General features: G+C 37.7%; 1 protein-coding gene across 1 annotated transcript; it reads left to right on the top strand.

Moving 5' to 3' along the window:
* The first annotated feature begins 281 nt into the window (after positions 1 to 281).
* LOC132852501 (up-regulator of cell proliferation-like) lies at positions 282 to 8,030 on the top strand. The gene is made up of 4 exons (XM_060879740.1): positions 282 to 330; positions 1,619 to 1,712; positions 1,900 to 1,950; positions 3,297 to 8,030. Exons 2-4 carry the CDS (start codon positions 1,685 to 1,687, stop codon positions 7,943 to 7,945), a joined length of 4,728 nt encoding a protein of 1,575 aa, XP_060735723.1. The 5' UTR covers positions 282 to 330; positions 1,619 to 1,684; the 3' UTR covers positions 7,946 to 8,030.
* The last annotated feature ends 7,562 nt before the right edge of the window (positions 8,031 to 15,592 follow it).

Here is a 15,592-nt window from a genome sequence, read left to right as displayed (position 1 = left end):
GTTACACTTAGTTACACTTACAATAAAAATACACATAATTGACACATAATATTCCATGCATTTATGAAATGGAATGAGAAAAATAATTGTATTAATTAATATTTTTTATTAAATTAGGGCATTAAAGGCAAAAGTAGTATGACCAGATCTAACCTGAGACTTTTGTTTTCACTCACAAAACCTGCTCATCACATTCACAGATAGTGAATCAACAGTACTGATGCAATCTCAGGGTGTAGTCTACTGAGTATAAATACTGGGAACAAGCAACAATAACAAAAGAACGAACACCAAGATCATCATGAGAACTCCATTAAATGTCTTAATATGGTAAGCAATGATAAAACTTTTCACAGCAAATCTTTTCCCTTTAGAAGATACAGACCCTTTTCATTTTCCTTTGCCTTTATAAGATAGAAGGGATGATTTACAAAATTTGAAAATTTTATGAATTTTAAAATTATTGCTGTGACATTATTCTCAGTTATCCATTTGATCATTAAAACCAACATTGTCTGGCGGACAAATTTTTACAACAATCTTTCCTCCAGTGTAAATGTAGGCATTATTAGATATTAATAGTATCAAAAAGTAGAATAAACTTCTGTAATTTTATTGACATTACCAAATGGAAGATTCAAGAACTATACTTCTCTAATTGAAGTATACCTTTTCTGCCTACTCAGAACTGTGTATCAGATCACATTTTGTTAAACAGTGCCGTTTTTCTAACACTGCAGTCAAATCAAGTGGGTTTTTATTGTTATTCCTTTTCTTAATTTTCTTCAATTTATACAAAAAAGTTGACAGGGGCTTTAAAAGTATTTATTATGTATCTGTTTGTGTGAATTTTGTTTTCACTGAATCGACCCTATTTTCTCAATGTCTCTATGCTGACCTACAATGGTCATTCATATTTATTAGTTATTTTTTGTAATTTCTGAAAAATGGCTGTGAATTTTATGCAAATATAGGTATAATATAATTTTATATGATTTTTTCTTGAAAAGATTTTGTAAAAAGATAATATATTAAATAATTTTTACAAGGTTAAAACCAATTAGAACTTGATGCATTGATGTGTTGATCGGCACTCTGCTTTTATCAAATCTGTTCTTGGTAATAATTACTATGCCAGAAATTCCCTTAAAATATTCTTCAACAGAAAGCAATTTTTTTAAAATAAAAAACACAGTCATTTGATCAATTCCAAATTCTATTAAGCTCGTCCACTGATATATATACAGTATATATATACAGTATATATATACTGTATATATATATACACGTATATATATATATATATATATATATATATATATATATATATATATACATATATATATGTATACTGTATATATATATACACGTATATATATATATATATATATATATATATATATACGTATACATATATATATACGTATATATATATATATATATATATATATATATATATATATATATATATATATATATATATATATACACACACACACACACACATATATACGTATGTATATACATATATATATATATATATATATATATATATATATATATATATATATATATATATATATATATATATAAAATGTTCTTTTCTTTTACCACACAGGCATTTCTGAAAATCTGTATGACAGCTTGAAAAGAAAAACAAAAAACAACCTAATCCTGAAGAAAGATGGCTTCTAACAGAAGTGTCATTAAAAGTAGGAACTATGTATTAGCATATTTGTTATTAAATATTCCTTTAAATATTTATGCACATGTATTGATTTGTATTATTTTGGTATGTGTTAATACATTTTCACTTTCATCTTGATGAAATATTTGTTTAATACTAACAATCTGCAAATGTGTCTAATTAAACATGACTTTATTCTATGCATAAAAAAGACTGTGGATCAGGATCAGGATCAGCTCAGAGGGACTCAAGCCAGTTTAGAGGTTAGTCACATGACATACCCAGAGGTGCCATGCCCTGGCAAGGCCTTGTAAAACAACAAAATGCTTTAATTTGATTTTTACCAAGCCAGCCCTACAAGAAGTAGCAAGATAAACCAGCCACAACCAACTGGGTTCTAAGAAAGAGGCAATTTATTTTATCAATTCTGAGCTACAGTACTAATAATAGGGGGACTTTTTGCTGGTGTATCCTGGGTAGAACCATTGGGTTCAGTGCTATCGGGGGATGACTTACAGCCTCAGCCACCCCTGCAACGTGGTGCCCAGCCTCAAGAGCAGATGAAGGTGTGAGGGCAAACCTGTGGGGACAGTGGGTCAGCTTCTTGGAGGCGAACAAGAACACTTCTTTTTTTCTGTACCTCTGCCATATGGCCTTCACCACCTGTGGGTGGGGCAGCCATTGCCCAGGCCTTGTCCTCTGCCTCAGCCGGAATCTACTCTCTAGCATGTGTACCGTGTAATGCAAACAGCCCTCAAAAGTTTGGTTTCTGACCAAAGTAGGATCTTAAGCACCTGCTTGAAGGTTGGGTGCAAATGTGGCCCACCCTGGTGATAGAGTTAGGAGACCACTGTTGTGCTCTCTGCTTGTAGATCAACCTCATAGCCCCTGGGCTGCAGGATAATGTTTTTTGAGCTAGAAACATTGCTGAGAGATAAGATCTTCTCCATTTACTGGAATGTGAACCTAAGGGAAGAAGAGCCGCCTGACACACCTACTTCCCAAATAACCTGAGTGGGTGGGTTGGCAGGGGCAACAGGGCATCAGGGTAGTCAAAGACAGATCTGCCCTAAAGGAGGCTATTCTTGGCAGCCCTTCAGCAGATGACAATCCTCAGCATCAAAGTCCAAATATGGATGACCCTTGGAGTCATTAGGTTGCCATCAGGCTTGGAAGAACTTGTGAATTCAGCCTCTGTGTCCAAAAAACAGTCTTCGGATTCAGATGAGAGGGAGAGAGAAAGGGGATTAATTGAAGGGAACCCTGTAATCAAGGCCAATGTACCCTGACAGATTTGAGCCCAGAGACAATTAAATTGTCACGTATTTACATGTTCTTCATACACTATGTCTGCAAGGGCATTCCCATAGTGTCAAGCCATCATGCAGAGTGGAGTTCCCTCGAAAAGGGAACCTTTCACTGAAGCTTGTCCACAAAACTAAATGTACATCAGCCTCCACCTAATTGCCGGGAACTGTGAAATCCTGCTTTCTTTCCTCAAACAAAGAAAAAAGTCCTAGCTCTTTAGTAATAACAAATCACAAAAATTAAAAATGTATGCACATTTGTAACCATATATATCATTAAGAAAAAATGCTTTTATTTTCAGATTCCCTTCTTTCATTTTTGAAAACACTGGGACTTGAAAAGTACTACCCAAACAAGCTGACTCTGAAGTCATTACTGGAAATCAACAGTGCCACATTGTCCAATGAAAAGACTGACTCACTGAAAGCAATACCATGGGCCTTCCTGAGAAAGTTACTGATGGTTAATTCAAAATCAAGATCAATACTATCTGCACTTTGTGAAAATGATGAATCCGAAGACTTGTTTAGTGAAGAGGACAATGATGGAAGTTTTAACCTTCTAGATCTTCACACTGTCCTCTTTTTCTGTGCAGATAGTTTTCTTCAGCAAGAAATAGCACTGAAAATGTCAATGTGCCAGTTTGCCGTACCATTTTTGCTGCCTCCAGGAGTAATCAATCAGGGCACTCTTATGTTATGGGCTCTGAGATGTATCATAAAAGAATGGCGCCCATGTTCAATGTCAGTATCAAAAGAGTTTGTCGAAAACAGTGTTGTTCATGCAGAAATTCCCTTGGTATCATTTGTGAGATTAAGTAACTGCAGCTTGTCCAAGTCTCAAGTTTTGAACCAAGTGCTCAACAATGCAGAGCAGCACCATGACTTCTTTTCTCATAGAGAAATGATTGGAGGATCTGCACCTAGGCTAATTGCTAATGGCATGGTTGAAATTTGCTGGAATCTTCCATGTGGGAACAATAGCATTGATGTCTTTCCTGAGGCAGTAGCGATTGCTAATTTAAGAGGTGATGCTTGCACTTTTGAAACACAAGTCAGGTTCCTTGCAAATGTATCAGCAGCTCTTTTTGTGTTCTTGGACAGTGTTGAAGAAAAGGAGCAAAGATTGTTTGCTTCTTTACAAGGAATTAAATCCAAATTATTTCTTGTGGTGAACTCTCAGAGAAACATGACCCAGGAGGCTAAGTCATCTATTGAGGCAGTAATTGATACTCTGCAGCTGGATAGAGACCACATAATTAAGAAAAGCCAAAAAGTGAATTTGGCTTCTTTTGCAAAATCAATCAATTCTTCCATTAAGACTGTTCTAAGCGGAACTTATGAATCATTTACTATTGATTCCATGAAGAAGACTGCTCGGGAATTAGGTCTTGACGTTGATGAGATTCAAAGAAAAGCCTCTGTATCAGCTGAAGAAATGGCAGAAAAAATCTTGAAAACGATTGGAGTTCGTCAAATAACAGACTACAAAAAGATACAACTGCCATTACAAGGTGAAAATTGGAAAAGACTGGCAAAAATAGAGAAAGAGCAATGTAGATTACGCAATTCAGGAGAAAACAGCTTGGAAGAATATAAGGTTCAACTTCAAAAAGAAATTGATGAAATTTGGAACAAACAAAGTCAGTACAAAATGACCACAACAATGGAGATCTTCACTGATGCTTTGTTGAGCTCTGACGATACTGAGCGAGCCTTCTTTCTGAAATGGATGGGGCTAAAGATGGACATGCGATCACGCAAACACATGTCAAACCTTCGGCAAAAATACAAAGAGTGTGAACAAAGGAAAGACAGAGATGCTATAGCCCGATTAGACCAGGACATTCTTGATTCTTCTCTTGGCATCGAGCATTACATGAGAGAAATGGGACAAATCTATGAGGCTGCTTCATTTGGTTCAAGCAAAATATCTGATAAAATAAGCAATCTTCCTACTCTGGGTGCCAAACTGCTTCTGGCTGGATTTCCTCTTGAACTACTTGATGGAGAGGCATCAAATATCCCAGAGAAATGGGTGAGTGATGTTCTCATGGAGCTTCACAGTATGGTTGGGGGAAAGAGCCGCGTGCTGGTTATAACTGTGTTAGGGGTTCAGAGTTCTGGTAAATCAACACTGCTCAACACTATGTTTGGAGTCCAGTTTGCAGTGGGTAGTGGACGATGCACACGTGGAGCATACATGATTCTCATCCCTATGGGTGAAGACTTGAAGGAAGAGTTACTGTGTGACTTTGTCCTTCTGATTGATACAGAGGGTTTAAAATCACCAGCACTGGCACAACTGGAAGACAGTTATGAGCATGACAATGAGTTGGCCACATTTGTGATTGGTCTTAGTGATGTAACTATAATCAATATAGCAATGGAGAACTCCACAGAGATGAAGGACGTGTTACAGATAGCAGTTCATGCATTTTTACGGATGAAGGAAGTTGGTAAGAAGACAGTCTGCCACATTGTTCATCAAAATGTTGGTGGTGTATCAGCATACAACAAAAACCTAACAGAACGAAAACAGCTCTTGGAACAACTAAATGAGATGACAGTGATTGCAGCTGATATGGAAAAGAAGCCTAACATAAAAAAATTCACTGATGTTTTGGATTATGATGTGGAAACGAATAACTGGTATATACCAGGCCTATGGCATGGCACACCACCAATGGCACCAGTTAATACAGGCTATAGTGTGGCTGTTCTTGATTTTAAGAAAAACCTCTTGAAAGCAAGAAAGGATGAAGAACCCTCTCAGATACCAGAGTTCCTGCAATGGATGTGCAGCTTGTGGAAGGCAGTGAAGTTTGAGAACTTTATCTTCAGTTTCAGAAACACTCTTGTAGCCCATGAATATGACAACCTTTCCAAAAAGTTTACAGAATGGGAATGGTCTTTCAGAAGACACATTCAGTCTTGGGTTACATCTGAAATGGTTCAAATACCCAACACTGAAAAAAGTCAGAATAATGAGGTTGTTGAGCAAATTAAACAGAAAGCACATAAAGAAATTGCCTCTCAGAGAGACAGAATGTATAAAAATCTAAACGAGTACTACAAAAAGAAAGACCGCCATGTACATTTGGTAGAAAAGTACAAAGTTGATTTTGCTAATAACATCAAAGGTCTAGAGAGTGAAATGAAGGATGAAGTGAGAAAAACATTAGATGTTGTTCTTGAGATGACGAGTAACAAGAAGAAATTAGAAGACATTCACAGAAAGCAAACTGCAATGATTGAGTGCCAAGTTCTTCAACTCCTGCAACATTACAAACATTGTAAACATGATGTGTCTGACAAAGAGCTTACAGCTGAGTTTGAGAAAATGTGGAAAAGAGAAGTGGCAAACATCACTGGTATAAAAGAAAGGGATGTTTCTGCTGAAATTCTAAAGCAACTGAGAGGAAGTTTCGCCAATCGCAATGTCATGGAGGATTTGCAGAAAGTTCAAAATTTCACAGAGTATGGGCGAGGAGAATTCCAGGTCAAAGAGAAGCACGTAAAATTAGGAAAGAAATTTCAAAGTCTCTTCACACAGCGTAACGCAAAGCAAGAGTTAGAGATTGTTGCAAACAGTATAATTAAGTCCTGTGAAAAAACCATTGATCAGCATGCACAAGAAAAATTTGATTACCAATACACATTTACAAAAGATGTGCTGGAAGAAATTGATGATCAGCTCACACATGCAGGTTCAAAAATCAGTACAAAATTTGAACTTGACTTAAAACTGCACATTTGTGGCATTGCATCTCGGAAATTCACAGTTATGCACAGGAAATTCCTCATTGAGCAAGACCCCATTAAGCATTTGCAGAAATTCAAGAGTCAGTATCTGTCTGATTTCATTGATTTGTATAGAAAGAATGACCAGTGCCACAGAAAAGCAAGAGAATTCACTCAGGTCTGTCTCAAGCCAGCAGTGACTGAATACATCGACCAGTCCATTGGACCTGATATTGTTGATGCAGTTCTGCTAAACAACCCAACTGAGTATAGTTCTCGAGTGCTGTTTCAGTACACTCTTCAAAAGGAGCTACTGGAAAAATCCAACTTTGAGGATTTTGAAAGGTACATTTTGCATTATAATGCTTATGTCAAAGGATGGATATACAATCGTATCATTAAATCCTTTTCCAAAGACATATCTCTGCAAAACATAAAAATGAAGAAGCTGGAGGACATCATGCAGAAGATTATGAAACCAATGGAAGCCTCTAAATTTGATGACAATGGGTCTCCGTTGCCCAATAATGAAGGAGGTACAACAAGATTTATCCAGAACTTTTGCAAATCTTTAATCTGTGTCATCCCAATGTCCATGAACACAGTGGAACAGGTCCTCTTTCAGAATACAAGCTATTGTGCTCCATTCACCAAAAGTCTCTATGAATGTATTGATGAGATGAAGCTGCAGTTAATAGATGAGATCTCCATGTCAACTGATATCCAAGAGACACTGAACAATGTGTCTGTGAAGCCCCAAAAGGTGCTCTTTAAGAGGGTGTTTGGATGTGGGAAAAAGTGTCCATTTTGCAAAACACCATGTGAGGCAGGAGGGAAGAAACATCAGCAACACCATGCAGGTCTGCATAGACCAAAGGGACTTGGTGGTTTTGTATATGCAAAGACTAATTCTCTTTGTGAAGAGATCTGTACATCTAGTGTATTTGCCAATGGAACGTTTCGAAGTTATGAAACTAATTTCGAAGCTCATCCCTGTAAAGACTATCGGAAATACTACCCAGACTGGCATATTGCACCTGACATGTCTATGAAGGCCTCAGATTACTGGAAGTATGTGATGGTGACATTTAATGACATATTTGCTAAACAATTTGAAGCAGAGCCAGCTGTGTATCCAGTAGAATGGCAGAAAATCACTAAAGAGCAGGCTCTTCTCTGTCTGAAGCACAACTTCAATATTAAATGAGACAAAACCAGCAAGATAATGCAGCAAAATACTGACATTCATGATAAGAACATAACAAACCAATACAACAACAACATCAAAAACATTCAGGGTTCCATCAATAATCTCGTTGTTTAGGTGTGATAGCTTTATATTTCTTTGTCTTATACTGAGAAATGGCTAGAAAATAGTTTCTGTATGTATAAAATGATCATTTATGGAAAGTAAAATTAAGATTCTGATAATATTCTTATGGTTTCTATATTATATATCTTTGTATTTGTGATGTTAATTCAGATATTCCAAATGATGTTTTGTTGTTATGTTTCTGAACTGCTGAATTGTGAAATTCAAATGATTTGATTATTTAGAACATTTTGTATGAATGTATGATTACATATCAGCTAACTACATTCATTCATTCATTCATCTTATACCGCTTATCCGAACTACCTCGGGTCACGGGGAGCCTGTGCCTATCTCAGGCGTCATCGGGCATCAAGGCAGGATACACCCTGGACGGAGTGCCAACCCATCGCAGGGCACACACACACTCATTCACTCACGCAATCACACACTAGGGACAATTTTCCAGAGATGCCAATCAACCTACCATGCATGTCTTTGGACCGGGGGAGGAAACCGGAGTACCCGGAGGAAACCCCCGAGGCACGGGGAGAACATGCAAACTCCACACACACAAGGTGGAGGCGGGAATCGAACCCCGACCCTGGAGGTGTGAGGCGAACGTGCTAACCACTAAGCCACCGTGCCCCCCCCAGCTAACTACATAAATATCAATAAATTACATACATAAATTTATTAGTCTGAAAATCAAGGTGGGTTGAAACATCAAGTTTGATTGCAGTGTGCTTTAAAAATAAACTAATAAATCATGTAATAAACTAATAATCTCTAAAATGTATCAAATTTCTTTGTGTCATCCTTACTTAATAATTTATGAATGGGTTTAAGATGTTATATGTTGACTGGACAATAATGACAGAAAATGAATGGCAAAAATATACATCAACTCTTAATAGATCAGAAGTAACAGTTTATCAAAGAGATGAATTAAAGACCACAAAAGTCTTACCTCCACTGCTCCGTAATGCAAATTCACTTGGTTCAGTTCATCAGTAGATTGCTTACACTAAATTACATCTAGGCATGAATGAGTGTATGATTAACTTTGTTGTGCCCTGTGATGGACTGGTATCCAATCTGATGTATTGCCTGCCAGTGTTCCCAGGGTAGGACCTGGATACAGCAGCACCTAGACCAAGAAAACCTCCTCAATACACGAGAATGAACAAATTAATTGCAAATGTTTTATCAGTTATCACATATTTAAGTTTCACTAATGCATTATCTTTAGGTGAAGTGAGACTAACACATCTAACAAGTAACTCACAAGTAAGTATACTTTATGTACCACTTTCTGCAGTTAATTTCAGTGGCAAGAAGTAAAACTTCATGGGTTCCCATTTTTGTGATTCTTTAAATGACAAAAATATTATTGTTAGGCATCAGTGAAGAAACTGAAAAGCTAACGTCACCGTGACAAATGACGCACACAGAAAGAGCCCAGATCAACAAACTCAAAAATAAAAAAAGGAAGAGGCACTATCCTGCCTCTGTATGTAAGATTTTGCATTATCAACACATACTAAATATTTCTATTATGCATATATTAGCATATATTATATTAGCATATATTATATTATGCATATATAAGTCTAAACATAAAAACAGAAATGAAGCATGTAGAAACCCCATGCCATTTCCAGTGTTGCTGCCAGTGTGTGCTGATAAGGAAATATAATACTTGTGTTACTTCTGTTTCTTCAAATAACTGAATAACCAAATCATTACAAGTGATAATATGGTAATAAAATCATGACAAAACATGTGGAGTGTCTTTTGAAAATGAAGACTGCACGTTTTACTTTTAGCAGCTTAGATATTTTCTTATCTTTGATCAGGAACACACAATGAGATACTATTGTGATAAGGCACATTTTTTCTTATCTGCATATTTGTCTTAAACTTTTCAACCTCAAGTCGATTTAAATGAAATGAAACTTTGTAATGTCTGAATTATCAGATGGTGCGTTGTTGCTCCAGAGAAATTCATGTTCCATTCCACTAACATTCATTGAGTCATCAGTCACAGAACTGGTTTCGGTAATAAAGGTAAGGTATGAGGTAGTTATAATATTAGTATCCAAGACTGGACAGATTCACATTGTGCACCTGAACCAGAACCACCAATGACAATAAAACTGAGCAATAGTAGGACATGTATGTATCAAAACATATGAGAAAAATACATTTAAAGTTTTGAATTAAGTTACTATTTATATGTAACATCTATCCCTAATGATCAAGGCTGAGGTGACAATGGCAAGGAAAAATGCCCTTAGATTATATGAGGAAGAAACCTTGAGAGGATCCAGACTCCAGAACCTCATCCTCATTTGGGTGACACTGGACATTGGGAGGTTTGTATGTTATTATGACCTGATTCTCAAAAAAAAAAAAGGTTTCCAGTAAAGAAAACCATGTGTAATGAATGTGGTAAAAAAAACAAACAAACAAAAAAAAAGAGACAGCAAAAGATACTACAAAAAAATAAGAGCTATTCTAAGGGGCATTTGAGGTATCAGGGTACTGTAATTCAAATTTATTATTTTTACAACAAATCTACAGGTTCTCAGGTTTGATCAGGGGTGTATTCTTGCCTGGGATCCAGAATAAGTTCTTTATCCACTTTAACCCTGAAGAGGATTAAGCACTTAGTGTAATTGAATGAATGTGGTTTGTGTCTTTAATTTGTAAAATTTAAATGCAGTTGTACAATCATTGTCGTATTCATTATCTAAAGCAAGTTGTGAAAATGCAAACACAAATCTGTATATATATTTATTATATTTAGAGTCTTAAATATTAATAAAGTCATTCAAATTGCTTTAGTGTAGTTTGTTGATGATGTTATTGATATTAGAAAAATAATACTTTTTTTAATTTATTAGGACTCAAAACAAAACACTCGGAGTTCTAATTAATCCATTAACCAAATCTCCAAACAAATGTTACATTATTCAATACAAATGTATTTGTATAGCACTTTTAACAGTGAACATCATTTCAAAGCAGCTTTACAGAAATATAACATAAAATTTTAAGTAGAATTGTGTAAGCAAGTGGCCCTGAGCAACTAGGTCAGTATCGTCCCATGGCTGTCCACACCACTAAGCGACAAGGGTTTAATCAGAGGTAGAACATCAGGATGGATCTGTAGAGAAAAGTGGTCACATCTGGAACTCAGAACACTGGGGGCTCAGGAGTAGCATTATAAAGAAATATAAAATGTATTAAAAAATAGGTAAAGAAAATGTCAATAAATAATTACTGCAGTTAACACAAATAAGTGAATACAAAATTAAGTTGTTAGTAATAATAGTTTATATATTTTAATATATTTTTTGGAACCTGTGTTTCTGCCTACATGCAGCTTTTTCATGGCTCCTCATGTGACTACTGCCCAGGTGCTGAAGGAATTTTGTACAGTTTTGTATGAATATAAGCAAAATTATATGATTTATTATTATTTGAAAGATTCAAAGATTCAAAGCGTTTATTTTCATATACCCAGTGAGGAAAGCAGATTTCACTGAGCAATGAAATTCTTACTTTGCCCACAAGAATGCCAGGACTGTACATACACACTGTACACACAAACTGTACATTATATAAATGCAATATAATATAGTATTGCAAGTGAGTGCAATATACTATAATAATGGCAGACATAACCCAGGTATTTAAAGCAGCAATAACATTAATAGATGTGCAAAATTGAGATGGAGTGCAAATATTAATATAATATTTCAAGAAAGTGCAAATAGTATAACAATAGCAGCAATGACAATAACAGATGTGCAAAATTAAGATGGGGCTACATGAATAATATTAGTGGTATATAATGGTGGTGGTAATAGCAGCAATATAAATTACAGTGTTCAAATGAGGTGAACAGTTGGACTGACTGTTCACTGAGGTGGGTGTCTGTTTAAGAGTCTAATAGCTCAGGGGAAGAAGGAGTTCTTTAGTTTGGTTGTCCTGCACTTTATACTCCTGTACCTCTGTCCTGAGGGTAGGAGTGTGAACAGTCCGTGTTGACCAAATTTTTGCCTTTAGATACGAGCAAATTTTTGAGATACGAGCATCCGAGCCGCCGCCGCCGAAACAAAGATCCCCAACAAGACACAGACACACACCCGCGCGCATGCACACACACACACACCCACGCACACACATCCGGCACATGAGGCTTCGTCAATGTGTCAGTGAGAATGCTGAATGTGAGCCATGACATCAGAGGATTCCTTAGATGAGCTTTTTGCTGCTTGAGTTCAGCTTCGTCTCTTCCTTTTCCTACTCAATAAACAGTCTCGTAATCAGAAATCAAGCAAAATCCACAATATTCAGTAAACTGTAGTAAACTGTACACACACGCACACACAAGCACACACACGCACGCACACATACGCACACATACGCACACATACTGTATGCACACACATATAAATCCGCCTTTCCACTGCACACGACGGCCGATAAACCAGAAGTCATTCATTTCCTATGGAGAGTCGCATAGCTGCTTGAGGTGCCGACCATCTGCAGATCCGTAATTTTCAGATCCGTTTTAAACGTTGAATTCGTTAAAAAATTTAACTTGTGCGACTACACCGCATCTGATATGCCAACCGGACAGGTTTTTATTAAAACGACCGGCAGATGTTAGTGAGGAAAGAGTGACAAAAAAGGCAAAAACAAGTGAAGAGAAAAGCGATGAAGAAAATTAAGCAAAATTAATGTAAAGAAAACAGAAATTGTAGCAATTAAGTTCAGTTAAGTTAAGAGAATTTCAGTTAAGTTCGTTAATTTTAGTGAAGTTTAGTTCCATTTAAGTGTAAAGTAGCATTAAGAGTGTACAGTAGCGAGTAAGTGAACGAAAGTCAAAGTGTAACTCCTCCTAACTCCTCCGCCTGTTTACTCCTCCCTCAACCTCTGTGCACATCTTCCGTAAAATAAAACCAGTTTATTTTTTTTAACATTCTCTTTTATTTCTGCATGTTTTATTTGTCATTTATAAATACAGGTAAATACTTCATGATGATTGGAGTGAGTGCTACTGGCCTGTAGTCCTTCAGGCAGGATGGTGGGCTCTTCTTGGGCAGGGGGTGATGGATGTGGTCTTAAAGCAGGTGGGGACTATGCTCTGACTGAGGGAGAGGTTGAAGATGGAAGTGAGTACTTCAGTCAGCTCTGTAGCACAAGCTCTGAGGGCCCGCCCAGGGATTTTGTCTGGTCCTGCTGCATTGTGGGAGTTGATTTTCCTCAGTGCTTTGTGTACCTCAGCTGTTAAGACAGTAGGGGGCAGGGAGGGTTGGGTGGGCTGAGTGTGTGTGTGCCTCCTCTCTGTGTCGGTGCTGGAGGTTTTGAAGCTGGTGTAAAAGGTGTTGAGGTCATCCGGTAGGCTGTCTGAGGAGTTGAAATTAGTGCTCGCGGTGGTCCTGTAGTCTGTGATGTGCTGCATGCCTTGCCACATGCACCCGGAGTCAGCATTAGAGTAGAAACTGTCCAGCTTCTCTCTGTACTGTGTCTTGGCCGCTGTAATGGCTTTTCTCAGTCCGTATTTAGAAGCTTTGTACTCTGTCTCATTGCCTGATGTAAATGCAAGTGATGTACCCAGTCACATACTCAGCATAATCCTGTACACTGACAGAAAAGTCCTCCAAAGTGGATGCAGTTTTAAACACATCCCAATCTGTCAGAGCAAAGCAGTCCTTCAAGATGCCCTCAGTTTGTGGAGTAGGACCAGGTATAGGAGAAAGTTCTTGGATAGCTCAGCTCAGACTTTGAGGTCCATGTTACACCAAATACCAGACAGACCACCCACTTGCCCGTCTGAATCTCTCAAATGCAGGGAATCTTTTCCTGCCCTACCTGACCCAGAAGGAGGCCCCAGACCCCAGACTGGAAAGTGGAATGGAAGGTAAAGGTAAGAATAGGGAGAGACTGGCACAAGCTTCTCCTAGAGAGAAAAGAGAGAAAAAGTACAACAGATGACGCTCAGAACAAAGAATAGAAGTGACTAAAATGGCAAAACCTAATACGGACATACAGATAGTACTAGAAAAAGACTTCTCAGACCCACCCTCATATGACGTTCTGGTTAAGACAAAGGGAACAGTTTAACACCACATTATACAGTCACATAGTTAGTCGAGGTGATGACCGAATTTTTGTCTCTCCAGTTTCACAGCCGAATCCTGGCAAGTCGACAGAGCATACTTCTTGCCTACCCCAACAAACGGGATGCTGTATCTCTTACTAAAAGAGATACAGTACAGCCTCTCAGAGTGACTCCCTATCTGAATCCCTCAACAAAAACCCGACCAATAATAATAAAGTGGAAGATGCTCTGACCAGGTGCCTGGAACCGACAAGGCACCCCAGAACAAATAGAAAGTTTAATGACTGGGAAATTCAGGTATAAAAACCAATTCTGATCATAGGTGACTCGAATTTAGCCTGCATACCAACATTTACAGATGCTAGAGCCTAAGTGGACAGTTTCCAGGGGAAATCTTCTACTGTACCACTTCAAGGGGGTACTGGAGAAGTCAGGGGCCCTCCCTGAGGTGGAGATGGTTATCTTGTCAGCCGACTTAAATTACTACCTAACTAAACAAAAGTCGCTAACTTCGTGGAAACAGTTACAACAATTATTAAAAACATGCAACAGAGTCTTTCCAAACGCACAGATTTATGTCCTGATAATAAACTTTTCAGACAGGTTAGAAAGAGTAAAAAGTCTTTAAAACACTTTCTTATATCCATGGCTTTGCAGTACAAAACCGCCAAAATTTGTTATAAACAATTCTGTATACTTAACTACATGATTTATATTATTTATATCTATACATATGCTACACACAAATTGCATATTGTAATTTTAATAAATAGAACTACCAGTACTTCTAACACAAAAATATAAATATTGAAAGATCTGCTGCTGCAGACAGGAGACTTGCCATTGGCTGCTGTATTTGAATAATTAATAAGGTAGGTCTATACAAGGTTTACATGCTGTTTTTGGATGTTTTTTTAAGTAATTTAAATATAATTATGTTTAGTTAAATTTTGTGTAATAATTGAATATTAATTTTCTGATTTATATTTCTGAAGATAATGTTTTCTGTATTTCTTGACAAATGTTACCATGGGGGGGGGGGGGGGGGGGGGGGTGGGGGGGGGGGCACGGTGGCTGAGTGGTTAGCATGTTCGCCTCACACCTCCAGGGTTGTGGGTCGAATCCCGCCTCCGCCTTGTGTGTATGGAGTTTGCATGTTCTCCCCGTGCCTCGGGGGTTTCCTCCGGTTACTCTGGTTTCCTCCCCTGGTCCAAAGACATGCATGATAGGTTGATTGGCATCTCTGGAAAATTGTCCGTAGTGTGTGATTGTGTGAGCGAATGAGAGTGTCTGTGTGTGTGCCCTGTGATGGGTTGGCACTCCGTCCAGGGTGTATCCTGCCTTGATGCCCAATGACGCCTGAGATAGGCACAGGCTCCCTGTGACCCGAGGTAGTTCGGATA

The sequence above is a fragment of the Tachysurus vachellii genome, chromosome 10 (assembly GCF_030014155.1).
Source record: "Tachysurus vachellii isolate PV-2020 chromosome 10, HZAU_Pvac_v1, whole genome shotgun sequence".
Taxonomy (NCBI): domain Eukaryota; kingdom Metazoa; phylum Chordata; class Actinopteri; order Siluriformes; family Bagridae; genus Tachysurus; species Tachysurus vachellii.
The sequence above is the reverse complement of the archived record's forward strand: the minus strand, read 5'-3'. Positions and strand labels throughout refer to the sequence as shown.